This window comes from Aplidium turbinatum, chromosome 10, assembly GCF_918807975.1.
Source record: "Aplidium turbinatum chromosome 10, kaAplTurb1.1, whole genome shotgun sequence".
Lineage (NCBI taxonomy): Eukaryota > Metazoa > Chordata > Ascidiacea > Aplousobranchia > Polyclinidae > Aplidium > Aplidium turbinatum.
Genome location: NC_137481.1, coordinates 24,374,686 through 24,400,295, shown reverse-complemented (window position 1 = coordinate 24,400,295; position 25,610 = coordinate 24,374,686). Strand labels below are relative to the sequence as shown.

General features: G+C 37.7%; 1 protein-coding gene across 1 annotated transcript; it reads left to right on the top strand.

The window, feature by feature from the left end:
* The first annotated feature begins 297 nt into the window (after nucleotides 1–297).
* LOC145778588 (uncharacterized) lies at nucleotides 298–25,311 on the top strand. The gene is made up of 15 exons (XM_082590105.1): nucleotides 298–568; nucleotides 5,650–5,787; nucleotides 6,208–6,386; nucleotides 7,268–8,295; nucleotides 16,128–16,309; nucleotides 16,895–17,127; nucleotides 20,132–20,293; nucleotides 20,517–20,701; nucleotides 21,094–21,256; nucleotides 21,564–21,703; nucleotides 22,057–22,188; nucleotides 22,696–22,834; nucleotides 23,345–23,525; nucleotides 24,028–24,138; nucleotides 24,484–25,311. Exons 1-15 carry the CDS (start codon nucleotides 423–425, stop codon nucleotides 24,617–24,619), a joined length of 3,255 nt encoding a protein of 1,084 aa, XP_082446231.1. The 5' UTR covers nucleotides 298–422; the 3' UTR covers nucleotides 24,620–25,311.
* Nucleotides 25,312–25,610: the final 299 nt, after the last annotated feature.

The following is a 25,610-nucleotide window of genomic DNA, read 5'->3' as shown; positions in this document are numbered from 1 at the left end:
TTCGGATTTGAAGTAACTATGGAAAAAAAGCATTCATTTTGGAAACCATTTATGTTTTTAAGGCATAGCTTATAATAATAAGTAAATTTTGTAATATTTATAAAAGTTGAAATAAACTTTGAAAGAATGCGTGGCAGTGTCACATAAAAAACGTGGATTTGATCTTTAATCAGTACGTAGGCCTAATTGTATTTTAGATGCAAAGTGACTATGATTTCAAGCTATTTCAAAATTATTTCCCTTACTAGCTGTTGTTATTTTTCAGGTTGCAAAACCATGAATTATTCTACTTACAGTAATTCATAAAGTAGGCTAGTTTAACTGCAGTTTACTTTTATAATATATGACGAACGTATTCAACGTCGTTGTTGAAGAATTCTGCCACGCATTTATTATCATTTCCTTGCAACGAAGATCTAAACATGAGGTTTTGTAAATGGACGAAACTGTTACGAAATATATTTTGTCGTATTACTTTCATTATATTGCTGATGATCTTGACCCATGAAAAAGCTTCATCTTGCATTATTCCAGGAAAAAATGTGCGGTTTGCAGACTTTGCAAAAAGGTAAGTTACCGGTACCTTAATTTATTTACTTCATTGTGTTTATCTCGTCAGATTAACTGCTTTCCTTTTAGGAACTCTCTTCATAGTTTGTATCTCATGTTATTACAATTCGCTTGCAACACCGTGGTCAACATCATCATCATGACGTGGTTGGATGATGATGATCGTGAAAAAAGAATGTGTCCATTACTAAGTAATTATAAAGCTAGATGAAGGTTCAATAGAATAGTTTTGCAGCAAGTTCTCAGTTAGCCTGCAGGTCAATCAAAGGTCAAAATCAAATCAGAGTCGGCGTTGGCAGTTTTAATTTTCTAGTTGAAGTGTTGTTGAAAGAAATGATTTATCTATTCCATATGAAAAGTTGTGTTAGAAACGTGTTGATCAAATCCTACTCGAGCCGAAAATGAACCAGCATCCCTCTGATTATGTCATTAATTCACTTACATAAAGTACACGTCTATTGATAAATTGAGCTATTGATATAATTTTGATTTCTTGGACAAGAAAGGACTTGGGCTCAAGCCTTCTGTAAACACTGCGTGCAGTGACGCCATCCAGAAGTCTTTTTGTTTGTTTACACGACCAGCTCAGTGGCCGACCGGTTATCACCTTCGGCTCTAGTGCTAGTAGGTTTGGATTCGTTTCACCTTATTCGGACTAATGGGTGGACGGGTTCCGTCCATACCAAAAACTTTCATCGATTACGTAAAAGTTACTGGCTCAAATTAGCTGAAGTTTTATGACTTTTCCTAAAAATTATTCATCTTTGTTTTAGTAATAAAATGACATTTTTATGTGGTATAGTTTTTTAGTTATCAGCAGTTTTTGACACCCTACTCCTAAAATTGCCAGGTCATCTGAAAAACTTTATCATCTTGTACAAGCAAGTTAGCAAACATTTGTATTGTTTTGTGCCTTCCAAGATTTACTGCGTGACCTGCATGACTGCTGACCATTTCGGATTACATGCATGACTGGACCATGTGCCTTTAACGAAGATATTAGCGATTTCAGGAGATTATGACGGAGACATCAGAAAAATTAAAAAAAGAATGACTACTTTTAGCAAAAAAGCAATAGCAAAAAACTGATGGAGTATGTGTATCCACTTAAAATTTTAACCAGTTTGTCAATAATTTTGCTTTAACTTTGCGAAAAAAGCAACCTCGTAACGTTTTTATATCAAAAGTTATTAGCAAATGAAAGTGTAGATGGAATAAGTCCACACGTCAGGCCATTACCTCACAAAAATAGCTTAGTCCGAATAGAGTTCAAACCGAAGACTTCACAAACGGCATAGGCTACTACCGATTGTATTCTTTCTTGCTTAACGCAGTGAGTATAAGTCACGTAATAATGTGATGCGTAATACACATAAAACAAAAATAGAAAATGAAATAGCCTACCCCAAACCTTACCATTATTTATTACATTCTGCATAACTGCATACACTAAGAAGTGTTGCTACTGTGATAGGTGTTGTTGCAAATAACCATTCCCTTTACATGTTATTTATAGAAGAGTGTAGTGGAGATGTTTTACATTAATACTTCTGTAGAAGACCGCATCTGTTTCTTTGTTTTCTAAGCAAGGCACATACTGCTGTGAGGCAAAATTGACATAGGTTTTGTTGCAGCATATTTAGGCTACCATTATGAAGATGACATCAGGAAAATATAACTTTTCTTTTCACTTTGCTTCGTATCGTATTTGCAGCATCAGATGCACTGATGCTGATTCTAAAAACATTATTTCTTAAAATTATGACTAGCTGCTGTTTAAGTACATTGAACACATTGCCGGCCTAGATTTTCAACGGCAGCCTACCCTATTCGTAAAGCTGCACGTTCGAGCAGATATGATTGGTAAGTTTGATCCGAGGTGATCCGTCAAGTGCTAATGGTGAATAAATTGAACCTTCAATCCAATTGCAACCTTCAATCAATAAAACTTATTAAAGGTTAAAAAGTGAAGAAGCTACGAGCACATATGATTTATAAATATATTTAAATATAAATGATTTTAATATAATATAAATTTAAATATAAATGATTTTTAGTTAAAAATATCTACAGATTAATTTAGTAAAAATTGAAAAAATAATAGATAAAATTATAGCATAATATAGTTCATACAGCTGCTATTGTTCCAAAGAACACACGGCCACTATTGTTCTGCCCTGTTAGCTCAGTGGTAACGCGCCCAGCTCAAGGTCACGCAGCACTGGTTCGACTTACGGAGTGTGCGCTTGAGCAACGCACGTTAAGGACTTGCTCTCCATTCAGCGGCCATTAGTGAATGGAATAATTCCCCGGCAACAACACTTCAACAATCGGAAAACTTCACTCTGTCAATCTCGGTGACCGGCCTGCGTCAAAAGCCTCTACTAGTATGCCAAAGTAAAAGTTAAGAAAACTAAGATTTAAAACATTTCTTTTCTGTGACAATTCGAAATTACAACAAAGCAAGTCAAGACATTGTTTGGTAAAAGATTACTGGTAGTCTTAAACTTTCTTTTCTCCAAAAGTTACCTAATGCTGAGCACCTTAGACTAGGCAACATGTATAGGTGGATGGTTATACTGTGCGATGATGATAGTTTCCTGTAGTGTAGAAGATAAGAGAGAAAATGCTTCTAGCAATTTGAAATGCAGCAAGAATTTTGACTGTGCACTGAACTTGCCGCTCAGCGAATTCTCTAAACTTTCGACAAAGTCAAAACATGGACCTGCAAGAAAGTTTTACAATTTCAGCTTCTCGCTACATTTCCAAAAGTTTGTCACGTTGTAAATTGCCGCCGCATATAACCTACGTGCATTTTCATTAAAGTTACAAATATGGTCTTAACATAATTATCTCTAATTAACGACATTTAGTGGTTGGAGGCAAAGTATAAACCGCAACAATGTGGCCTTGTAAAATTTCTATGATGTCATAGTGGACTTCTACTGCCGATGTACAAAAGAAATATACGGTAAAATTTTATTTCAACAACGCAATGTAATATGTGGCATCATTGTTGCGCTTCTTACAACAAGCCAATGCTCAACTCCAATGTAGTTAGTTTCTACAGAACCAGCATAATGATTTACACCAGAACTTTTGCTTCAATCCACTTAACAATTCTGTTTAGTGTGAAAACTTCAGAGTTGAAATTGCAATAACGCAAAATTTTTGATTTTGTATCAATCGCAGATAGTCACTAAACGTGTCGGCTCAATATTGAGTCTCCGAATGCGTCATAGACTAAAACTCCACAAGTTACAATACATCATAAAACGGATAGTTCTTAATGTCACAATGCTCGGTCGGTATCTACTCGTATAGATAGCCAGCAAACAAGGAGGCTATGTGATGATATGCAGGCTGTGTATAAACATAACTTTATGATTGAGTTGGTGTGTTTCTACGCAATATGTGCTACAGGCGCGAGTGCATGAGTCACGAGACCCCAGCTTATTGTGGAAAGTAACGATATTACTTTGCACTCAGTTATAAACGTCAAAAATTAACTTGGAATCATTTTATGTGGATTATAAAACTCTAAAAGAATAAAATCATAAAAATCTCCACCATCAAGCTTTCTACAAAGCGCATGCCGAAAATTTAAGTAAATTCCAAAAACGACACCCATCATAAATATCTTTCATGGTATGAGTAGGGACCTACCACAGCTATCATGTGGTTTAGATCCAGCGATCACTTGTATTAACACTGACGGCTATTTCAAATACTTTTGTATAACTGATCTGCAAAGATCGGGAAGCATCTTCCACATTATACAAACACGGAACAGACAAGGTTTGCAAATTTCATTTTGCACCTTAAATGTGATAGCTGTCCAGCAATCACGCAGCGTGCCAGCGTAGTGTGCAGTTTAAGTTGTCCAGGCCATGTTTTATCCCACCAGTTCGTATGTTCAGTTCAGCGGCTGTGCCTTCTATCAGTCTGCATCTACTATAATTATCAAATAATGACGGCATTTAAAAACTTACTAAGTCCTTAATAGCAACACCAACCATTCCTTCCAGGCCACACCTGTGTTGGTGTTGAGGTTTTTCATCTTGTTAGCCTGCGGCAGGCTTGTAAGCTAAATGCTTGCTTGGTGGTTGCGATTAGCATATCAACAATTTTTTTTTGGAATTTCGTAAACAAAAACACTTTACAAACTCAATTTCACTTCATGAACCACCCTTGTGTCACAATAATAAGCTGACTGTGTTTCTCGGCAGTCGAGTGTAGCAAGAACTCAGCGATAGACTACACTCGACTGCCGAGAAACACATGGTTTTGGAAAAAGTCTTGATGTCTAGTGTGGAGGCTACACCGGTATGGTTAACGAAACACAATGCTCGCTGTTCTATAGTGAGTATTCAGGTAGTGCTGACGCCAGGAAGATCGCTCCTTCTCAACAATAAATCGACTGTCATCACAAATTACTGTAGATAACATTTTCTACTAGTCATCAATCCTTCTTTGCACCAACTTATTCCCAATCATATGTTCAAAACCAGTGTTCTTCAAGCTGCTTTTTGTTGCTAGTAGGTTGAGCACTACTGCTTTAGCTTAGGTTTTAGGTTATAAACGCCACAATGTAAATATTCAGAGGATAACCATTGCTGAGGAGCGAGAAAAATTCGATTAGTTTTAAGAATTTTTTGTTGTTTTAGCTTTTACATTATTAGCCTACCTATTGTACTTAATATAATTATTGCACAACAGTTACTTTCTAGTACGTTTATGTTAGCGGTTCTTAACCAGAGGTACACTATACTAAGAGGTGAGAGACCTATTACTAGAGGGTGCAAGAATACTGAATCATTAGGGTTAGATATGAAACGATGAAAGAAGCTATGTTTGTGTACAAAAAGCTTTTATTTAACATTCCGATTTGTAGGTGACTATTACTTTTGAACCATTCCAAGAAGGGGTCTGAAGAACTGCTTGATAACGTCAATGTGTGAAGGTGGTACCAACAAGCTTTATGCTTATTAATCATTGCTTTACACTCATAAAACCGTCTGTGAGCAGGTGTTGGGTATATTTTTATCAATGTGTAAATTCGTGTAATTTTCTTTAAAGGTCGCAGGTAGTCATACAAGCTGAAGCTATTTCAATCACTGCCACCCCCCAAGAAAATGAACGCTATAATGCAACCTTCAAAGTTTTCAGACGATTTCCTTTGAAATATGGTCAATTCAGAGTTGGAAGTAAACTCAAGTAAGCGATTGAGGCGGTGTACTTTGAGAAACTCCACACAAGTTGCACCATTAATCTGCTTGGGTTGCTAAGACTAACTTAGTCTGTCTGAAAATTAATGGAGTATTTTTTGTGGTTATGACATTATTTCAACGCGAAAGAAACTTTCACAGAAACCAGCAGATATTCATTGATGATTAATTGTTCGGCTAGAATGCATTCTATTGAATCTTTTTCAGGTTTTTATGCCATATTATATTTTTGCTTTGATAAAGTTTTGCAATACACCAGAACAAAACACGTGTCGTAGACTAAATCATGTTTTCTTTTGCTTTCTGGCCTAGGCTACACCCGAATGCAGAAATAGTAACATACCGTGACGTAGCCTAATAAACTTTCATTGTTGACTTTTTAAAACTGTTCGTTACTTGGTCGACGCAGGATTGGACCATTTGGAACAGAAGCCGCTTGCACTCAAGTGAAAAGACGAATCAAATACATTTTATTTCTGCGTCAAGCCAACGAGCCATCTAACGGACAAGAAGGTGTTTACCGAATGCGATTCAATCCTGTGCCTTATTCTCCGAAAGTTGCCGTGTTCTTTAGAAAAATCCTTAAAGGTAACATAGAAAAATTTCAAAATTCTCTTTTCGCCTATTTTTATATAAATTTTAATTAATTCAAACCGTAATTACAGTTGTTCATATAATGATGTCTGATGGGCATCCCTGCTGCTAGAAACGAGAAATCTGGTACTTTATTTTTGTTTTGCTCCGCACAGTCAAGTCCCATCATCCTATTCCATATCAACAATCCGTAAAGTTGAAAACTAGAAGTCTCATGCGTAACTATATTTATCGATGCATATACCGTAGAATTAGATCTTTTCATGCACGTCTTAAACCACTATGGTTTTGCCACCTTTTCCTTTTGTTGGTTTTGTTACTGTATTTCTTCTTCACAATATAATTTTTTCTGCATTTTGACAAAGAAAAGTAAATTGAATTGAATGAATTAAATTGTATTGTTTGAAAAAACTAGAAACTGAAATCATTTGATAGAAACTTTACACCAGTGGTCCTCAACGGGGGCAGTACCGCCCTCTGGAGGGCGTTTTGATTTTACAAGGGGGCAGTATGATTACCTCGGATTAAAGGGAGCGTTTTGATTATTTGGGGGCATTCTGGTTTAACCCATCTACCGCCCAGCGTAACGATTTCGTCAAAGAGCTTGTATCTTCGTGGTAGCATTTCCTACCTCATACCTGGTGGAAAAGGGATTTAGCTGTGTTGTTCTGCAACATACCAAATATTCGCTTTTCGTAATTAATCGTTGTTGTTGGGGGGTGGTAAATTTTTCCAGTTTATGAAGGGAGCGTTGGGCCGAAAAAGGTTGAGAAACACTGCTTTATACCAATGATACATAAAAGTGTATTTCTGGAAAGTAGCCTAATAATGCCTAGCCTAATGCAAAAACGTTCAATTTAAATTGTGATTTTCAGGCACAATCTCAGGCGAAAGAATATTACGATCTGGATGTCCCAGGCAGCAGAGACCAACAAATGGTAAAATCCAATGCAATCCAAAACGAAGTCGTTGCCGCGTGGAGTGTAGACAAGGATTTGAAGTTGTTGGATCAAAGTACAAGTTTTGCAGAACAAGATCAATGAGTTGGAACAATAAAGCACCCTTCCAATGCATCGACAAGTCAAGTAAGATAAAGTTTGGTCTTGCAGTACGAATAAGTCAAAACAAAAAGACAACTGTTAATCAAGGCAAACGGGTATGGTCTCTGAGCAAAAGACGCCCAAACACGCAACCTCGTAGAGATCCTGAAGAAGAAGAGGAAGAAGAGGAAGAGCAAGTGGAAAAGAGAAAATTTCGGAAACCTCCTCCGAGGCAAAGGGCTATGCAAAAGGAAGAGGAGGAAGAAGAAGAAGAAGAGGAAGAGCAAGTAGAAAAAAAAAAATTTCGGAAACCTCCTCCGAGGCAAAGAGCTATACAAAAGGATACAGTTCAACCAACAACTCAATCTGATATAACAACCAGCATCAGTAATGCTCTGAACAGTATTCAATCTACTGGAATATCCGTTCCTCAAAATAGTCCTCACACAGATTCAATATTGCATCAGTCGGAACTGGAAAATGTTTTTGTTACTCCACAAACTCAAACAAAACCAGAAATTCACAACCTTAATACAACATACAATGCTCTACAAGGGGGAAGTAGTTGGGTAAATGGAGATGGAACCACTAGCAGGCCCATAAAAGGCTTTGGCGACGCAGTGGTTGGTTGCCCCACATACAAAGGAAATCTTTCCATCAATAGCGTATGGCGCGGGGGATTTGATGGAATAGTCCGCTTTCCCAACATTGTGGAACCGTTAATGGGAGGATGGATAGTGAGACTGTACTTGAACATTAGAGTTCAGAGGCTAGAGACCTACACAGTGGATAAGTTTGTCATCTCCAAAAGTTATCGGGAATACTGTTTTGTTCCAAAGTATTACAACGTTGATCTTTACGAAGTAAGTTATAAGTCTACAATAACACGCTTTAACTGACACGGGCTCTAACTAGAGCCCAAGCCCTAAAAAATACACACTGTTTGCAATCACCTTAACTCTGGTCTTTGTTTGCCAAACTGCATGGGACTTAATTTTTAGAAAGAGGAAGACTTATGTTTTTTGAAAGTTGAAAAACATTACTAAGTTTGTATTCTTTTACACTGACATCACTGTGACAACGTTTGTGTGGAAAGCCTGACACTTGCCTGACGTCTAGAGGGGAAGTCTTCCGTAGTTTGAAGACTTTTATTCAGATGTTCGAAATTAACGAAAAAAAAAAATTTGGTATTTTGTCAGAGATTTTAGTCATTTAAGGCATGTTTGAGAAAAAATTCACAAAATTTGTAAAGACATTTTAAAAGACTGTTAAAAATACAACTTTCATGTTTTCATTTTTTCCTGGTAGGCTAGTTACCGTTCTCAAAATTCAGCAGTTCAAACTTAAAGCTAAAGCTAAGTTCTGAAAAATGCATCAAAAAATAAGCGTGGCACTTAAAGGGTTTAAGGTTCATGGAACTACAGCTCTCTCTCTCTCTCTCTCTCATCTTTCCTGCTTCTTCCAAAAGATAAAGCGACTGAATCAAGTTACCACCACTAACGCGTCGGTTCCGCACTAGAAACTTCTAGCTTTCACTTGCCTGTTCCCGTTATGCATTATCGATCGCCGTTAGGTTTGAGTGTCTTGCGAAGACGCCTGTACGTGAATTGATTAGCGTGGACTTGCTGGCGCACACTCAACAAGCACACATAAACTTGACAAGGCCATCAGCTTTATCCAATGGCAAGGCAAGCCAAGACGATTGGAGCTGGTGGCATGCTGCAGCCTTCATCCGCCTTCACAGTCGTTGAGCCTGGCTGGCTTCATCCGCCTGTTCCGCCGTTGGGGACTTGCGGACTTTGGACTTTGTTTTGTCTGACCTCTACCTTTCGACCAACCTGGCATGGGTGACCCTTCTGGGAGCAGTTAGCTACCGCCAGAACAGCTCTTGAGGTCATTGAGGCACGGAAACTCTCTCACCACGTTAAGGTAGTAGTCCGAGGAGAGAGTATGGAACTACAATACCTTCTATCATACCATGGTTTATACATAGGCTAGTAATGCACCCAGGACAGGGCGTATAATACGAAGCACTTTTACACTTTGTTTTGCGTAGTTTACACTTTGCTTTGATCCATACATAAACACCGAAACATATCGTCAGACTAATAAAATAATGGCGTAACTCATTTTTTCTTGTTTTGAGATAATCGAAAAAAACTGTCTACACGGTTGTTTTTATCATATTTATTGTACAGTTAAACGAAAATAGCATGTCGACACAAGTACAATGAGCATGTATACTTTGATTTGTTTCATTTTGCATCCCATAATGGGCTGGCATGACTTAGGCCATTTTCTGAATGCACTGACATGACTTAGGCCATTTGATATTTTGACTTTATTAATATGAGTTTTTTAACGGTGACATAATAACAGTGATAATACGACTAGAATTTACAGGAAAATCCCTAATGGCAACTCCAATCTAACGATAGAAGTTATATTTCATGCTAGACTGCATATTTCGCCCAAAAACAGTTTAGAGTTGGCAAGACAAGCTGAATAAATTATCAGTAATGAGGCAAATTATCGAAAAAGGAGTGGCACGATGTTGGCATAACATGTTTCATCGATTCGAGATCATTGTATTTCCTCAATTTGATTGGAAGATGGCTTGAAAAAATAGGAATCCATGTAGTGTCGTCTAAGTTTGTTTTTGACCGCTGTGGCAGATCCTCCCATTGTGCAGCCTCACATAATGGGACCTTGTACAATGCCTTTTCACTGCTTTCATGATTTCGGCCTCTAAGATCATGAACCGTGGGATCTCCAGCTTTCTTTCCAGGCCTAATACTCAACAAGCATCATCCATCGATTGTCATAAAATCACTGTGTTGCATCCTCTGTACATTGTTGGAATGCGGTCTGATCCTGGCATTCTGGATGATAATTTCGTAATCTCTCGTCGTAAAAATGTTGTTTACCAATTTTCGCTCGATAGTACTGTGCATGCTATCGCACTCCGTTTGAGTGAGACCAGCCACGAGGTCCTTCTGAGTAATAGTGATGCCATGCTTCCATGCAAGGGCACAGTAGGCACTAGAGACATTAGAGTTTCTATTTTGATATCCACACCCATCACTCCAAATAACTATCTCCTCCAGACCGGGGCTTCCACAAATTACCCACCCGAAATGATTAAACTGCAAGAAAGCGAATACTTCACAGCAAAAATCACTTTCTGTTTCATTCCAAATAGAGCAATAAGCGTCTTTTGATTCAAGATTGAATAGTGTAAAATTGTGTACCTGCAGCTTGGTTTTATAGTAGGCTACATAAATAGGCTACTGCTTGCCTTAGTTTTAGGACACAGAAGTACAGCCTGTAAATCCATTGATTGTCCATACGGATTTTACTGTGCTAGCGGACTCTTTGTCTTCGTCTTCTCATCTCAAGCTTCAATCTTCAACTTGATATAGTCATCGTATTGTTTCTTGGTAATAACACTGTATTTGAATGAAACACACACGTCGCACTGACCCTTACGTGGTATGAACAGAGCACCCGGCAGCCCGTCGCAACCAGTTCCCCTGAAGCTGCACGTTTCGATGTTATTGGGCCGCAGTGGACATGGAGCTGGCCAAGAGTGTGTGCGTGGCCCTCGCGTAGTTACGACCACCGTATATAAACATACAAGCAAATGGCCTAAATTGTTTCAATTTGGACCTGGACCAAGCAAAGCCCAATGGCGATGATATCACGGGTAACGGGGACAGGCTTGGTAGAGTTGGAAGCCTCCAGCCTGGTTTCACATATTGACGGCCGATATATGATGATCGTCTCCCAGTGCCTTTTGCCCACGTCTTTTCCATCACAGACTGGGCCTCCAAAGCCACATACGACATCACCATCTAAACTCAATTTGAAGATCAACCAATGCTCGGACACGAGCTGGAGCCGACGATGAAAACGTAGAAGTTCTCATTATGAAATACTTCCCTAAAAAAGGCTGTGCTCAATGGTAGTATTCCTGATGATTCAGCAAGCTCTTTAGCATGTGGATAAGAACTTCAGCTGCATGGAGATATGGGCCCAGGAATGGAACGAGCTGCCACATATCCCTCCCCAGTTTTCAGTTATACCAGCACTCTCCATCCCTCCTGGAGCAGACCTCTCAAGAAAGGCATGGGTCACATTGAACAGGACCAGATGTGACGTTGGCTGCACTGGAGCTAATCTGTTTAGGTGGGGGTTGCATAATACGCCGATATGTGTCTGCGGAGCGGCAGAACAAACAATGCAACACATACTCCACGAATGTCCCATCTTACGGCCCCCAAATGAAATCATTGGTATTCGACAACTGGACGCAACTACCGCATCATGGCTGCACGATGAGGCATTGCCAATCTAAGCTACTACAAGTCAAACGAGAGAAGAAGAAGCAAGCTCTTTGTATTGCCGATGAAGTTGGGTTATGGTATAGTTCCAGGGTACAAGAATTTCTTCTTTCTGTACATTGTGACCTTTCTACAGTAATGGGAATCAACAGTAGGCAAGTCATTGAGAAATTTCGCCAAAAAGTGATTTTCCTCTTTTCCCACTTTGGCACATTTAAGCTACCTACACATAAAAGTCAATTCAAACGTTTTAAAATCTATGTTTTCCAATGTTCTCCTTCTCCCATCTGTGAAACTCAAGAATGATGGCGAAGAACTCAGCAACGAGCTTATGAAGTCGCTAAGTGTGATATTAAGCTGAGAATTAATTAGGTACCGTATCCAACAATGACTTGCTACAAAAACCTGCCATGGGTGCGAGAAGACTCCGAGAAACGGCGCATTGAGAAGATCTGAACAGTATCATAGTGTGAGGTGATAAGTCGCACTACCAGAGTGCTAGGAAAATGAAGCTTCTCAAAGGAACAGAGAGAAAACAGATAGATTTAAGTAGGGTGGTTACTTGAAAATGGCTAAGATTACGATACATAGAATAGAAAAAACATAATTATTTTGTGTTAAATTAATCGTCTTGACTTGTGATAAAGTGGAAGCTCTATTTCTATACAATTTAGATCGTCGTCTTCTGACCATCTGCTCTGTTGGAGGAAAGCTTTACTTCCAGAAAACGATTAAAAAGATTGGTAAAATGGCCTAAGTCATGCGTTTGAGTTAGGCCATTTGACATTTTTACGAAAATACCGCTTTCCCGTTAACGTAGGTCTTAGAAAATTATGTGGCAGATGCGCTACATTTTAGGGACCTGGACCTAATATCTCAATTTCGTCAAAAAGTGAGTTACGCCATTATTTTATTAGTCTGACGATATTTGCTTTAGTAGTCCACTTGTATTGAAAGATTAAACCTTCTTTAAATACCGGTTGGCTATTGAACTTCTACTTTCCATTCTTTGTCGTGAAAAACCCAATTAATCATTCAAATCAGGGATGTGCAACCTTTATTACAGGAGGGGCAGATATAAATAACTAGGCGAAACTGCGGGTCGCACGTTTATTCAACATATGCTTTCTAGCAGTTGCAAGCATAAAAAAAATTTTTTGTTTTGTTTATTGATCTTAAAGTATTATTAGGGGTTAACTCGTTGCAGAAATAATAAGTTAAGCTAAAACGCATAAATTTCTGAAACAAATCCTATTCAAATTTATTGCCACACTGACTGTAAACGAATTCAGTGAGAAATTTGCAGCTGGCTTTTTTCCCATACCTTTTCCAAATTTTCTTTAATAGAAGTGCTCGCATTTCGGAGTCCATATTCCAGGTGTTCTTCTGTCAGAACTAATCGAAGGAGGAATTTCATGAGGCACCTTTTAGAAATAAAATGTTCGCACAAATACGTTTTTAAAGCCATAAATTTTTTCAAATTTGGAAAGTTCTATCTATCAATGTTTTATTTGTCAGTAACAGGAACATAGTACATGTTTGAAATATGCAAGTATTAAACACAATGCAAAAGTTATACAAGTTCCCATGCCGACAGGGAGACAATGGAAAGACCATACAGCTTACTAGTCAATAGCCACCCTACGGAAATGACGATTTTGTCATATTACAAGAAAAAAAAATAAAACGTTAAAACGTTCCTGCGCTTCAACATAGGTACCAAAAGAACATACTCAAGATAACGTAGGCTACACACAAAAGTTATCTGGGTTGAGATGTTTTCGGTAAAAGTCGCCAAAATTCATTTCTAAATACTTTGCTTTCAAATCAGTTTTTTCTTGGAGATCGATCAGCTCAAATTAAATATCAGCTGGTGCTTTGTCAACGTTTGTTTTGAATGGCAAAGAGAATATATTGAACAAATCTTCAAACAAAATTCATACAACAATTTTTCAAGTTGGTCTGCAATTTCAATTTTTTTTCTTAGGATGCATGCCGCAGTCTCTCACAGTAGGAAAGTGGGAAAGATTTCTTGTTGGTTTGTGAGCTTTCCAAAGTCTAAATTTGTTCATAAAACATATATTATGTGACCAAACAAGTTAAGAAACGTTAGACTGGCTAAAAAACAAGCCCAAAAACAAATAACCGCAAACTCAAAAACAGTAAGCAAACTCGAAATAAAACAAGTCCACCTCGTTAGCTCAGTGGTTACGCGCCCGACTCAAGATCACGCGGCGGTCGTTCGGCTCTAGGGGTGTGCGCTAGAGCAACGCAATTCAAGACTGCTCTCCATTCAGCGGCATCTAGTGGATGGAATAATTCCCCTGCAACAACACTTCAACAACAAGAGGAAAACTTCACTCTGTCAATCTCGGTATCCGGTCCTGCGTCAGTGATTCAAAAACTCACTTGTTGTGAACAAAAATAATTGATAAATCGTTTTACTGCATACGCAACAACCAGGGCAGGATTTAGCCGATGGGGGGCCCGGGGCACTTTTAGATCGGGGGGCCCCCGTGCAAAAAATTTTTTTGCGCCTACGGCGCGAAAAACCGTCTCTACGTTTACAGTAGCATCAGTCCAGTACTGCACAGCATTTTGCAGAAACTTTAAAGGCCAAAAGGAAAAAAATAACACAAAATCACATTTTTTTCCACATAGGGGGGCCCTTCAAAAGTCGGGGGGCCCGGGGCAACTGCCCCCTCTGCCCCCCTAAATCCGGGCCTGGCAACAACACAACCGCAGCTTTCACCAGTGATTCTGGTCAATAGCGATTGATGGCTCAATTTTCTCCGTTTTAGCAAAACGTTGCATTATCACGTCAAATCGTGTGATTTCATCAACAATAACCTTTAAGAAATAGCGTCAGTTTCAAGTTGCTGTGAAGTAACAACTATTCAATATCTCCGTAGTTCACCTCTATGACGAAATCTTAACCCTTTGAAAGTTGGAGGGGTGCTGTCAGTTCAACTTTTTTGTATCAACAGTTGTATCTCTAAAACCACTGAGGCTGCGATTACGAGATTACTTGACTTTTCCTAACTTTTATTCACCTCTATTGAGCTGAAATTTTGAGCAAATAAAGGTTATAAATTGAGAGATATAAAGCAATTCTCAGCACATCCTCTGAAATATTTTATATTCTATTGTTCAAAATTTTCCCACCAGCTGGATGAAAGTAATTAATTTGGCCCATGTCTCGTTAATCCTAACTGTTTTACAGCGTGAAGGGAATTGGCTGTATGTAAAACTATGTAAAAAATTTTTAATCACAACATTGCAATGGACGTTATTCATTACTCTACCAAAAAATAATGTGTAAACTCACGCTAGAATTACAATCATAAGTCACCTCAACATTTTAACGTATATGAGCAGTTCTAAAATTCACATAGTTTTAATTTTCGGGTATGATCAGCGTGAATAATTTTACAAAGTGAATCACAAATTTTGAAACCGTGCCTTAAAAAATAACAAAGATATCACTCCTAAAGCATAAGAAGAATCGACAGCCCTCCCTACTTGAGCAAGACTTCAGGAGCCCAACCTTCTAAGGGTTCATATGAGTTCACCCTTGTAGTAAACATATTGTTGGAATTAGCCAATTTTAAATTACGTAATCACTTGCCTTTTCTTTTATTTTGAAAGAGCTTTATACACTTCCACACAAACAAGTTTTGCTATAATATAACAATATAAGATGTCATAATATAAGATGCTATAAGATTACGTTAATTCTTATTTCCAAATTCAAAACTCTATTCATTCTAAAAAACGCTAGTTTAAAAATTGGTGTTCTAAATTCTGCAATTTGAACTCACGAATAAAGAAATTCCTTGAGACTCATTTTAGTTACCTCGGTGTCATCGAAGAAATAGTTACGCCAATAAATAAAACCTTAGAACCCCTGCATTGGTGCCCCGAGTGATGAAAATTGTACCTCTGTGTCATCGAAGCAATAGTTGCGTCAACAGCGGTTCTGCTGTTATCAGGAGATTAATTAACATTTAAATAAATAAAAACTTAGAACCCCTGCAATGGCTTTGTCAGTCCGAGGATAAAGATTCAAAACCAATCAAGCCCAGATTTGTGGGAAAACCGCAAGGTTGGCAACATTGTTCACTCTGCACAAGCCAGCTAAAAAAGCATTGTTGCAAAAATTGCTTGCACGTGTACCTGACTAACCTAAATAAAAAACTAGTTTCGTGGGCCGCACAGTTCAAAATTGTCGCTTATTCGCAACCCACACAATTTTTTTTTGCTGGCCGCGTTTAGCCCGCCGGCCGCAAGTTGCACACCCCTGACTCAAAGCTACAAAATTTTCTGTTTTATGCGGAGCCAATGATTTGCAGGATTTTACATTAAGTTTTGTTGGAATTGTTCCAAATCTCAGCGGAAGTACAAAAGGAATTGCTGGAAAAGGAGAGTTACTTGGAGTTTGTGAGACTTTTAAAATTCGTGACAAAAATGTGGGACAATTAATTCCTTACGATGACATCACGGGAAATGTAACAGAAGCCTGGGTTGGGAATAGGTGAGAGAATAGCTTCTCCCTGTGTGACTTAAAAGTATGCTTACATTTGCTATGAAAGAAAACTGATAAAAATGCGATCAAAAAGTTATAACTGAGTAAATCAACTTTCGTTGTTTTTTCAGGAAGTTTTTCGTAAAATCATGCTAAAAATCCAGCTCATTAAAGATGAGTGTAGTTTTAATAGTGCCTAGTCACTTTTTGATCGGTTTAGATTCAAAAATGACAAAAGGATTTTAGGGAAAACTAGAGGTTATTAGTCTACAATAAAAGTCAACTCCACTCTTTCCTGGCGCTCGTTTCCCAAGAAGTCGTCTTCTTCGTGTGACCCTTCTTCACCACTCCAGGAGTCGAGGGGCTTTGCCTCTTACCACTCTTGGGCAGTGGCGGCGACTCGGTCTAGATGTGAACAAAAAGTGTGAACTTTTAAAGGCTTTTTTCATAACAACATTCTGCCATTCAGGCGTATGTAAAACTACACTCTAATGTGTTTTGATTATTTTTAACACATTTTGCTTTAGCTCTGGCAATGATACTGGCAATGATGCAACAATAAACATACTCATTATTTTCACTACTCTTTTTTAGGACAGAGTTTCCTTTTGTAATCGTCGACCAGACGTTTCCTGGATCAATTGATAATGAGAATTTCTTCCCTCTTGCCTCATCCTTGAAACCTCTAGCTTATCCTTCAGCAACCACACCGGTGAGCACCACAGAAGAAATAGTAGCTGCCGATAGATGCAGCCCATCAGAACCTAACGGATTGCTTCCTGAAGGAGGTGCAACCATTCCAGATTGGTTGATATCTAATGGAACAAGTTAGTTAAATTTACTCTTTCAATGAAGTTTTAAGTGACAAGCATTAAAGTTTTAAATCCACCTTAATAAATACCAAAGATTCAAAACATAATACAGTGCTTCCTCGATTAGCATTTTAAAATTTGATGGTTTGCACGATTTTTTTCCAACCAATCATGGATGCACCAATGTCAATATCGTAGCATTGCGCCGCCATTAAAACCATCAGCGCTATATTCCTGCGGTGGAGTCAGCTATCGAGTTGTAGCTGCAGTAGGACACATTGTGCTGGATCGGTAGCCCACAATGTCGTTAAAGTTTTGAGATGGCTACATGTTTGAAAAGTAACCTAAAAGAGTTGTTATATCTGTCGAAGACTAGCTGAAATTGTGTGACATGATATGAAATACTCCCAAACAATCCCAGTTGCGTCCAGAAGAAACAAAAAAAACAAAAAACACAGTCTAAATAGGGCAGGAACCAAAAGTACTTTTGATATTAGATAACTACTCAGCTTATTCGAGTGAAGTTGAACTAATCAATGACGGATAGATTATTGCCAACCGCATAGTCAGATCACCGGAACTGATCCGTTGGTGCGACGTTAGCGCGTAAGGTAGGCAATTTGGCAAGCGAGCAACATGGGTTGATCTTCGACGAAAGATTGACGTCGTGTCAGCAACCAATATTTGCGCAACACGCATTTGTTAAAACAAAGGTTTATATCACTAAACTGTTTTATTTATTTCATTAACCTGATTTAGTTTTTTTGGTGATTATTTGTCTGGATAAAGAAATAGTGGCGACGTTTGCGTCGTTGACCAACAAACAGCCAGCATCGCCCCATTCGTTGTGCGGGAAGTTTCTGGCTTCAAATGTCATTCCACTCGTGGATCTTAAAGCCTTTTAAAGTGAATGAAGAGGATCTGTCGTATCTCTATATTTCATTTTAGGATGTATTCAATATATTCTAGTTTCTTAGACAGAGGGAGGTGGTATGTTTGTTTGTATCCTTGATGGTTGTAAAAATGATAGCAAACGCTTGAAAACAAAGAAATCTGCAGTAGTAAAGAAAATTTTGGTTAAAACTCATTCCACTTGGCGAATCATCTGCAGAGGAATACGTAATTTGTATACAGAACGTGATAAATGCCGATTGCGTGAAACAATTTGCCGTAGCCTAATAAACATTGAATGAAGGACTTCCGATGGTGCAAAACAGAACATTCAACGCACAATACCCTGTTTCTCATGCAGACGCAATACGAATATTTAACCACTGTTCAACATGGCTCTGTTTTCAGCAGGAGACAACAGTTTCAAGCACACCTCATTGTTACGACTTCACGAGGCAGTCACAGAAATACGCGAATCTCATCACAAACAATCTAAAATTGAATAAATTTTTAGAATATCTCACTGTTGCCACTGATGGCCAAGCGAGAAAGCTATTGCTACAATATTAAAATTTATCATTTTTTGTACTGTAGTGTAGCCTACCATATACTGTATAGTAGCTAACTGCTATATACTGCGTATTGAGTGGCGTATGCTATATCATATACTGTATAGCGTATAATTATGTTACTTTTTCGTTTCCTTGACTAATATAACAATTCAATTATCCGTTTTTTGCTTATCGGTCAAATTTTTGAAACCATTGTCCCAACTAGACCGAATAATTGAGGAAGCACTGTACCAACTAATAACTATCTATATTTTATTTACAATTGTATTTTTCATTATGCTGTAGTACGAGCTCATGATATGTACATTGTACAATGGCACATTATATTCAATCTTTACCACTACTAAGGTGAATGAATATAATGTTGATGAATGATGAGAATGCACTCTCGTATGCAATGCGAAAAGAATAAATTGAGATAATGGCAAGTTGTTTTTGGACAGTGTTCGTCGCACCTTTTTCATCAAGGCTCATTCACTTGTTATTAGTTAAAATTTCGTTTGAGGCCCAATATTGTAATCTTGTTCCCTGCCATTTCTAAAGACAAAATAGGAGACAAGAAATATGAAAGTGTTATTGAGACACTATTTTCATGAGTCCCCAAACAATTTCAATGCTTTGTGTTAAGTGCATATAGGTTGTGTTCAGCCATCAATCCAAAGGGCTGCAAGCACTTTACAATTTTCAAACACGCTGCACGTAAAAACTTTCTTTATTGAAGTTTGGTTGTTTTAGAAAGCGAAAGCTAGCAAAGTAACGAACAAATGACATTTGTGTCGGAAATGATGGCTTCCTAAAACTTAGAGTAAAACTTTTTCGAAAACGCTATTGTTACTTTGATTTCAAGAGAAAATGTTTCAAAGCTGTTATTTATCGAATTGAATGTTTGTTTTGAGGTTGAGTGCGTCACATTGCAGCAAAATTAGTCATCAAAGACCTGATATCAAATTAAACTTGGCATCATTCAGATCGGAATTAGGAATGCTGAACATCAAAATAACTTCTAAAACATCAGTCCACAGTCTCTGTGATAGAAAGATGTCAAATTCCACTATCCATTATTCAACAGCATAAGTTAAATGTAATTTTGCAACTTTATAAAGTTAATTTTAAAATTATATCTGGAACAAGCAAGACCAACAAAAACTCTTTTCTGGTGTATATCCAAAACTAACATCCAAAAAAACGTCTTATCAAACAACGTAGCATTTTGTGACAAAACATCATTAATAGCCTACCTCGTAAAGTCAAAAAGTCGAGCAAGCGTGCGGCCACCCTAAAGTCTACAATCTACATCACCATTAGAAAATGTTGGTACATTTTGCACTTAGTGTTACGCTAGATGTTACATTCACTGCGCAAGTGCTCCTGTTTGGTTGGCTATAATATTTGTTACACAATTCAAATATTGTGCCAATGTTGACAAGCAATTGGAAATCTTTCTGGCTTCCTTGAGATATAATTTTTTATTAAGTCACTTGTTTAAACTTTGTTTCACCTTTACACAAACTAGGTCAATAAATAATAAAGAAGCAATAATATAATTCAAATTTTAGATACCATTGATTATAACGAAATCCTCCACAAGTCAATATTGTTCTACGAGGCTCAGAGATCGGGAAGACTGCCGGATGACAACAGAGTGCCATGGAGAGGGGATGCTGATATGAAGGATGGATGTTCAATTAATCGTGATCTTTCCGGAGGATGGTACAATGGTAATTGACAGTAATTGAGAATTCTTGCAATTTAGGTTATACCTTTTGTGACTTCAAAAGCAAAAACGCTATTTTCCTTTTTTAAGTTTATGCATATTCACTACATTTTGATCAGTGACACTTTTTTCAACAAAATTGCTCCTCTTTTGAAACTCCACAAACGTGTGTTTAAATAAACAATAAACGGTCACTATTCAAGTAAGTGCTACCTATTTGCGTACAGCTGGTGGTAACGTTAAGACAACGTTGCTGATCGCCTATTCGACGACGATGCTGGCGTGGGGAGCGATTGATTATAAAGATGCATACGAGGAATCTGGAGAGTATGAACACGTGTTGGATCAGATACATTGGGCCGCTGACTATCTGATTAAATGTCACATTTCAACAAATGAGCTTGTAGTTCAGGTACTTGAAATAACATCATGTGGTTTTTGAGTTCATTATAACCTTTTAATGAAAAAGACTAGATAGGTGACAATTATTGAAAGTGAAAACAGTGAGCACATCAAACATTTTACTGAGTTAAGTTTAGAGATTTCCCGTACAACCTTGGTAACCTCAGGTATAGAGCAAAACCTTATCAGTTTTGTTAATGTTTTTGTTCTACTTTTTGTCTCGTACACACTGTTTCATTTGCATTGGCTGCATCTTATTTGTGGAATGTAGGCCTATCATACACAGTATACACGGTAATATGCAAAACTAGTACATAGTGAGTGAAAAGAATTGTAAATGACATTGCTGATATGCATATTCACGTCATAAAACTTTCAACTTCTATGATATTGTTGTTACAGATTGGCGACTTCACAATCCCAAGAAAAGAGTGGAGTTCCCCTGAAGATTCCTATGAAAGCACAAGAAGCGTCTATAAAGCTGATCCTGGGAATCCTGCTGCGGACGTCGCCGCGGAGACTGCTGCAGCGTTGGCTTCAGTTAGCGCTTTGTTCAATCGAACCGGTAAGGCTAATACATTTATCTAACTATCTGATGTCTGAATTTATTGTCACGACTTTACATGCAACTACGTATCAATGAGTTGTTTGTTGTCAGCGTTTGAGTGCTAAGCATTTTATACATGGCTCAAAATTTGTTACTTTAATGATTTGAAACTTCATGGTGGGAATTCCCAAACGGACATTTTATGACACTTTCCGGTCATTCTAATTTAGTTTACTAGTTAATTCACTAGGCTATTCTTCAATTTATCCATAGCTCAATTATTCTATGTGTTGTCTTTTAATCAAGCTTGGACTGAATGTTACAGATCCTGAGTATTCAGCTTTATGTTTGCGCCATGCCATGGAGGTGTACCAATTTGCCCTGAAACATCCAAGGCCGTACAAATCCTCCGTTCGAAACCAGGAATGGCCTGAGCTTAAAGGAAACGGAGTGATGGATGATTTGGTATTCGTGGTTGATGATGGCTTAAAATCTTTTTTTTCCTCACAAACATGACTTCATACAAAAAACTGAAAGAATAAACAAAGCAATATTTTGTAGCATCAAAATCTGGTTAATCTCGGTGACCGGGCCTGCGTCAGTGATTCAAAGCCTCTACAAGTATACGAAACTGCCTGGACTATCTCTCAAAGAAGCTTTTCCAGTCCGAGGATAAAGATTCAATCTATCAATCAATATATAAGTCGCTCCGCAAATATCTAGCAATAGAGTCATACTTATCCATTCTATTAAATAGCTTCAACAAATAAATAGTGTATACAGTACAACCAGTATCATATTATTCTCATGTCATTCAGGCTTGGGCGGAAGTTTGGATTCACATAGCCACCAGGAATATGAGCTACTTGAACAAAGCTGAGGAGAAATATTTTGACCTGAAACAAGATCAAAATATTTTTTCTTGGGGAGCCAAGACACGTGGATTAGATGTAAATATTTCTATACAGTTTTACTAATCTTACTTTTTGTAAACAACTTTATGTTTATGTTGTTATGACAACCATCGTCAGCGCCACGAAAACTACATAGTTTGTCGACATCACAAAATAGTCGGCCCCGTAACCCACAGTAAAGAATTATTATAAAGTGCATTGCTAAATATAACTTGGATCTTAGAAAGTATTTTACGTTTAGATTTACACCTGTGAAACGAATTCTTATGTGATTCTGAATATTGTAAAAATGTAGCTGCAATAATTACATACATCACTTATTTTAGAATAAAGAGAAGCCATATTCTTGATATTTTCCTCTATTTTCTTTCGCTTTTCTTTTTGACTTAATGTTACAATTTTGATACTATTTTTAACCCAGATTTTAGTGTTGTAAAAGAGGTAAAAACAATGAAAACCAATAGTTGGTATTCACCATGTTGGTAGAGCATGTGGTAAAATAAGAAGCATATTCTGTTTATTTTTAGTGGATGTTTTGTTCAGGTGTTATTAGGGAGATTCAGCAGCATCCGGGGAATCTATGAGATAGCTACATCCAGTCACATGAGGTGGCTTCGAACAGTCACAACCACACCACAAGGCCTGCTATGGTTTGATAGAACAGGAACAACTATGTTAGCCGGTAACCTGTTTAACGTAAACTTGTGCTGTCTGACAGAAGTGGTTATAAAGATTTTAACTTTCTTAGATATCTTGGCTAGTTTGCCCCTACGGGTCTACATGTTCTAATAGTAGGCTGGTTCGGATGTTTCGGACGAGTTTTTATATGTGGAATGTAGTGATTATTTGGTGATGAGGTTTTCATGTAGGATGGCACCTCTATTTTGTTGTTATCTTTTTTATTTTAGTCAGGACGCCCACTAATTTGAACTACAATCTCTGCTTACAATTGAAAAATATCTGGTAAAACGTTTTCTGAACGTTATGCTATGGGTAAAGATAGCCGAGTTAAAAATCCCGTTCTTTTGAATCTCTGTGTTATGTTCACATTTTTAAAATTCAACGCACTGATCATATTAGCAGACTTATTTTATGCATGCTGCGGATAAATCAACAAACGCCAGCTTCTGTAACGTGTACACCGCATAACGCCGACACTAACTAGCATCAACTATTTTCAATTTCATCGCAGCAAACGCAGCCTTCCTCACTTTACAATCAATTCGGTTCACAAAAACAAGAAGAGCAGCGATTAATTATTACAAGTTTGCCGAGCGCCAGCTCAAAGCAATAGTAGGGAATGCACCTGGGTCATCAGGCTTTGTTGTTGGGATAGGGAAAAATTCTCCCACCCGTCCCAGGCACAGAGGAAGGTAATAATTATGATATGTCGTGTTGTTGCTGAGCTATGTCTGTTTATGGTTGAAAAAAGCAAGCGCTCTTCCCAGTCATACTACTTCAAAGGCTTGATAAGGGCTACTATCATAGCCGACAACGTTTGCTACTTTGTTTTTGTTTTTATAATGTAATGTTATGTTGTTGCTCAGTTATGTCTGTTTATGGTCAAAAAAGTAACCTCTCTACCTAAATTTTATAAAGATAATTAAAATCGCGACTGAAGGCGGTATGAAGATTAGCTGTCTTGCTTTCCAGTCTACTTAATTTGCAGGGCAGTGAGATGCTTCAAAACAATTTTGTAAATCTCAACTGCATTTCAAGAACGGTCATTGATTATTACTATGTCTAGAAAAAGCCTGAGAAAGTTTATTGCGTTGGCGGAACCACTAGCAGCAAGGAAGCAATCGTAAATTGCAGCCTGAATACAAATGCAAAACTTTTAATTCAATAAACTTAACCATGGGATTGTTTCTTCAGCACCTGTCCAGTTCCACCAGCGCAATGCACGCGAAAGGTTTTGTACAGCAAACAAAGCAATCCAAACAAGTTGTTCGGAGCACTTGTGAATGGACCTAGCAAACGGGGAAGGTCAGTTATAATTTATTTGCAATAAAAGAAAATATCTAACACCAAAAGTGTACTAAACGCACACAAAGGATCCGCCTTCATTCGAGAAGTTATCTTTCCTAATTATCAGAAATTACTCGTGCTAAGATTAAATGTGGTATACCTTATACAGTATATCGATCTCATAGCAAGTAGGCTACTGTAGAGATAGAACTGAAGCTACTGAGAACTGGGTAATTTTGGACTTCGCAAATTTGTAAGAACAACTATCAAAGCAGCGAAGTTACCACATTTGCATATCGTGGTCCATGATTTGTTTAGCGAGGTATAGCTGAACCAAAATTATCATCATTTTTTTGTCTTCAGCTACTCCGACATGGCCAGCAATTATGTCCAGAACAAAGTTGGGATCACATACAATGCCGGATTTCAATCCTTAGCTGCTGGTCTCAAATATACCAAGTCCCAACCTTGGATGAAGAAAGCGCTTCCGTTGTCATAATTTAATACTTGTTTTGTATTGTGTTTTTACCTCGCCACCTGATAACCGTTCAGACTTTAGAGTGCTTTTCTTGCGACGATGACAGAGTAGTGTTTGCGGTATATTAGTAAGATGCTTTCTATTAAAAAAGATCCGCTTATGGAGCCACACATGTATTGCGCTTTTTTTTTATTTGTGACAAAGCATTAGTGTCAGTGGTTACAACAGTAAGGGCTTAATGCCTACCTACTAGGGCTACCATATGTCCTCTTTTAGGAGGATTTGTTCTCTTTTTTGAAAAAAAAAAATTGTCCTCCGAGGACACCCAAAAATGCTCAAATGTCCTCTTTTTTACATTTTCAGTTTTCTTGCTTATATTTTCAACAGGATTTCATAGTTATGAGGCTTTTTTCCCAACTTCCAACCATTTCTGTACCAATACAACATTCTGATTTATTGATTTTCAAAAAAAACATTGAAACATTCATTGAAACATACTACATTGCTTTGCGATTGTCTTAAAAGCCAAATAATGGTCAGCGATGAGTGCGAGACTGCGAGTGGAACTGCAAATCCACTTGTGAGGAAATTTCCTCATTTGAGGAGATCTGATCCATCAATTTATGAAAATGAAAAATTGGACAAATTAAAAAGGTAAGAAAATTAAAAAATGGAGTAAATCACAAAGAAATGAAACATTAAAAAACGCAAAAACTTGCAAAAGAGTTTGATATATTTACATTTTAAGGTTCTCACATTTTTACAATAAAATATTATTTTACCCAGATCTATTTTGTGTTGATTCAGCGCTTGTAAACGTTGCTGATTACCAACTTAATAATTTGGCTAATTTGTCAAGTGAAGCAAATCGAAAATTTGTCAAGTGAAGCAAATCGAAAAATAATCCAAAGTGCAGTATGCATGACATACAGCCTATTTCAAATAAATCGTGGCATGGATACTTACAACTTACGTGAGTGCAAATGTAGAATGACTTTAATCTATATGATGC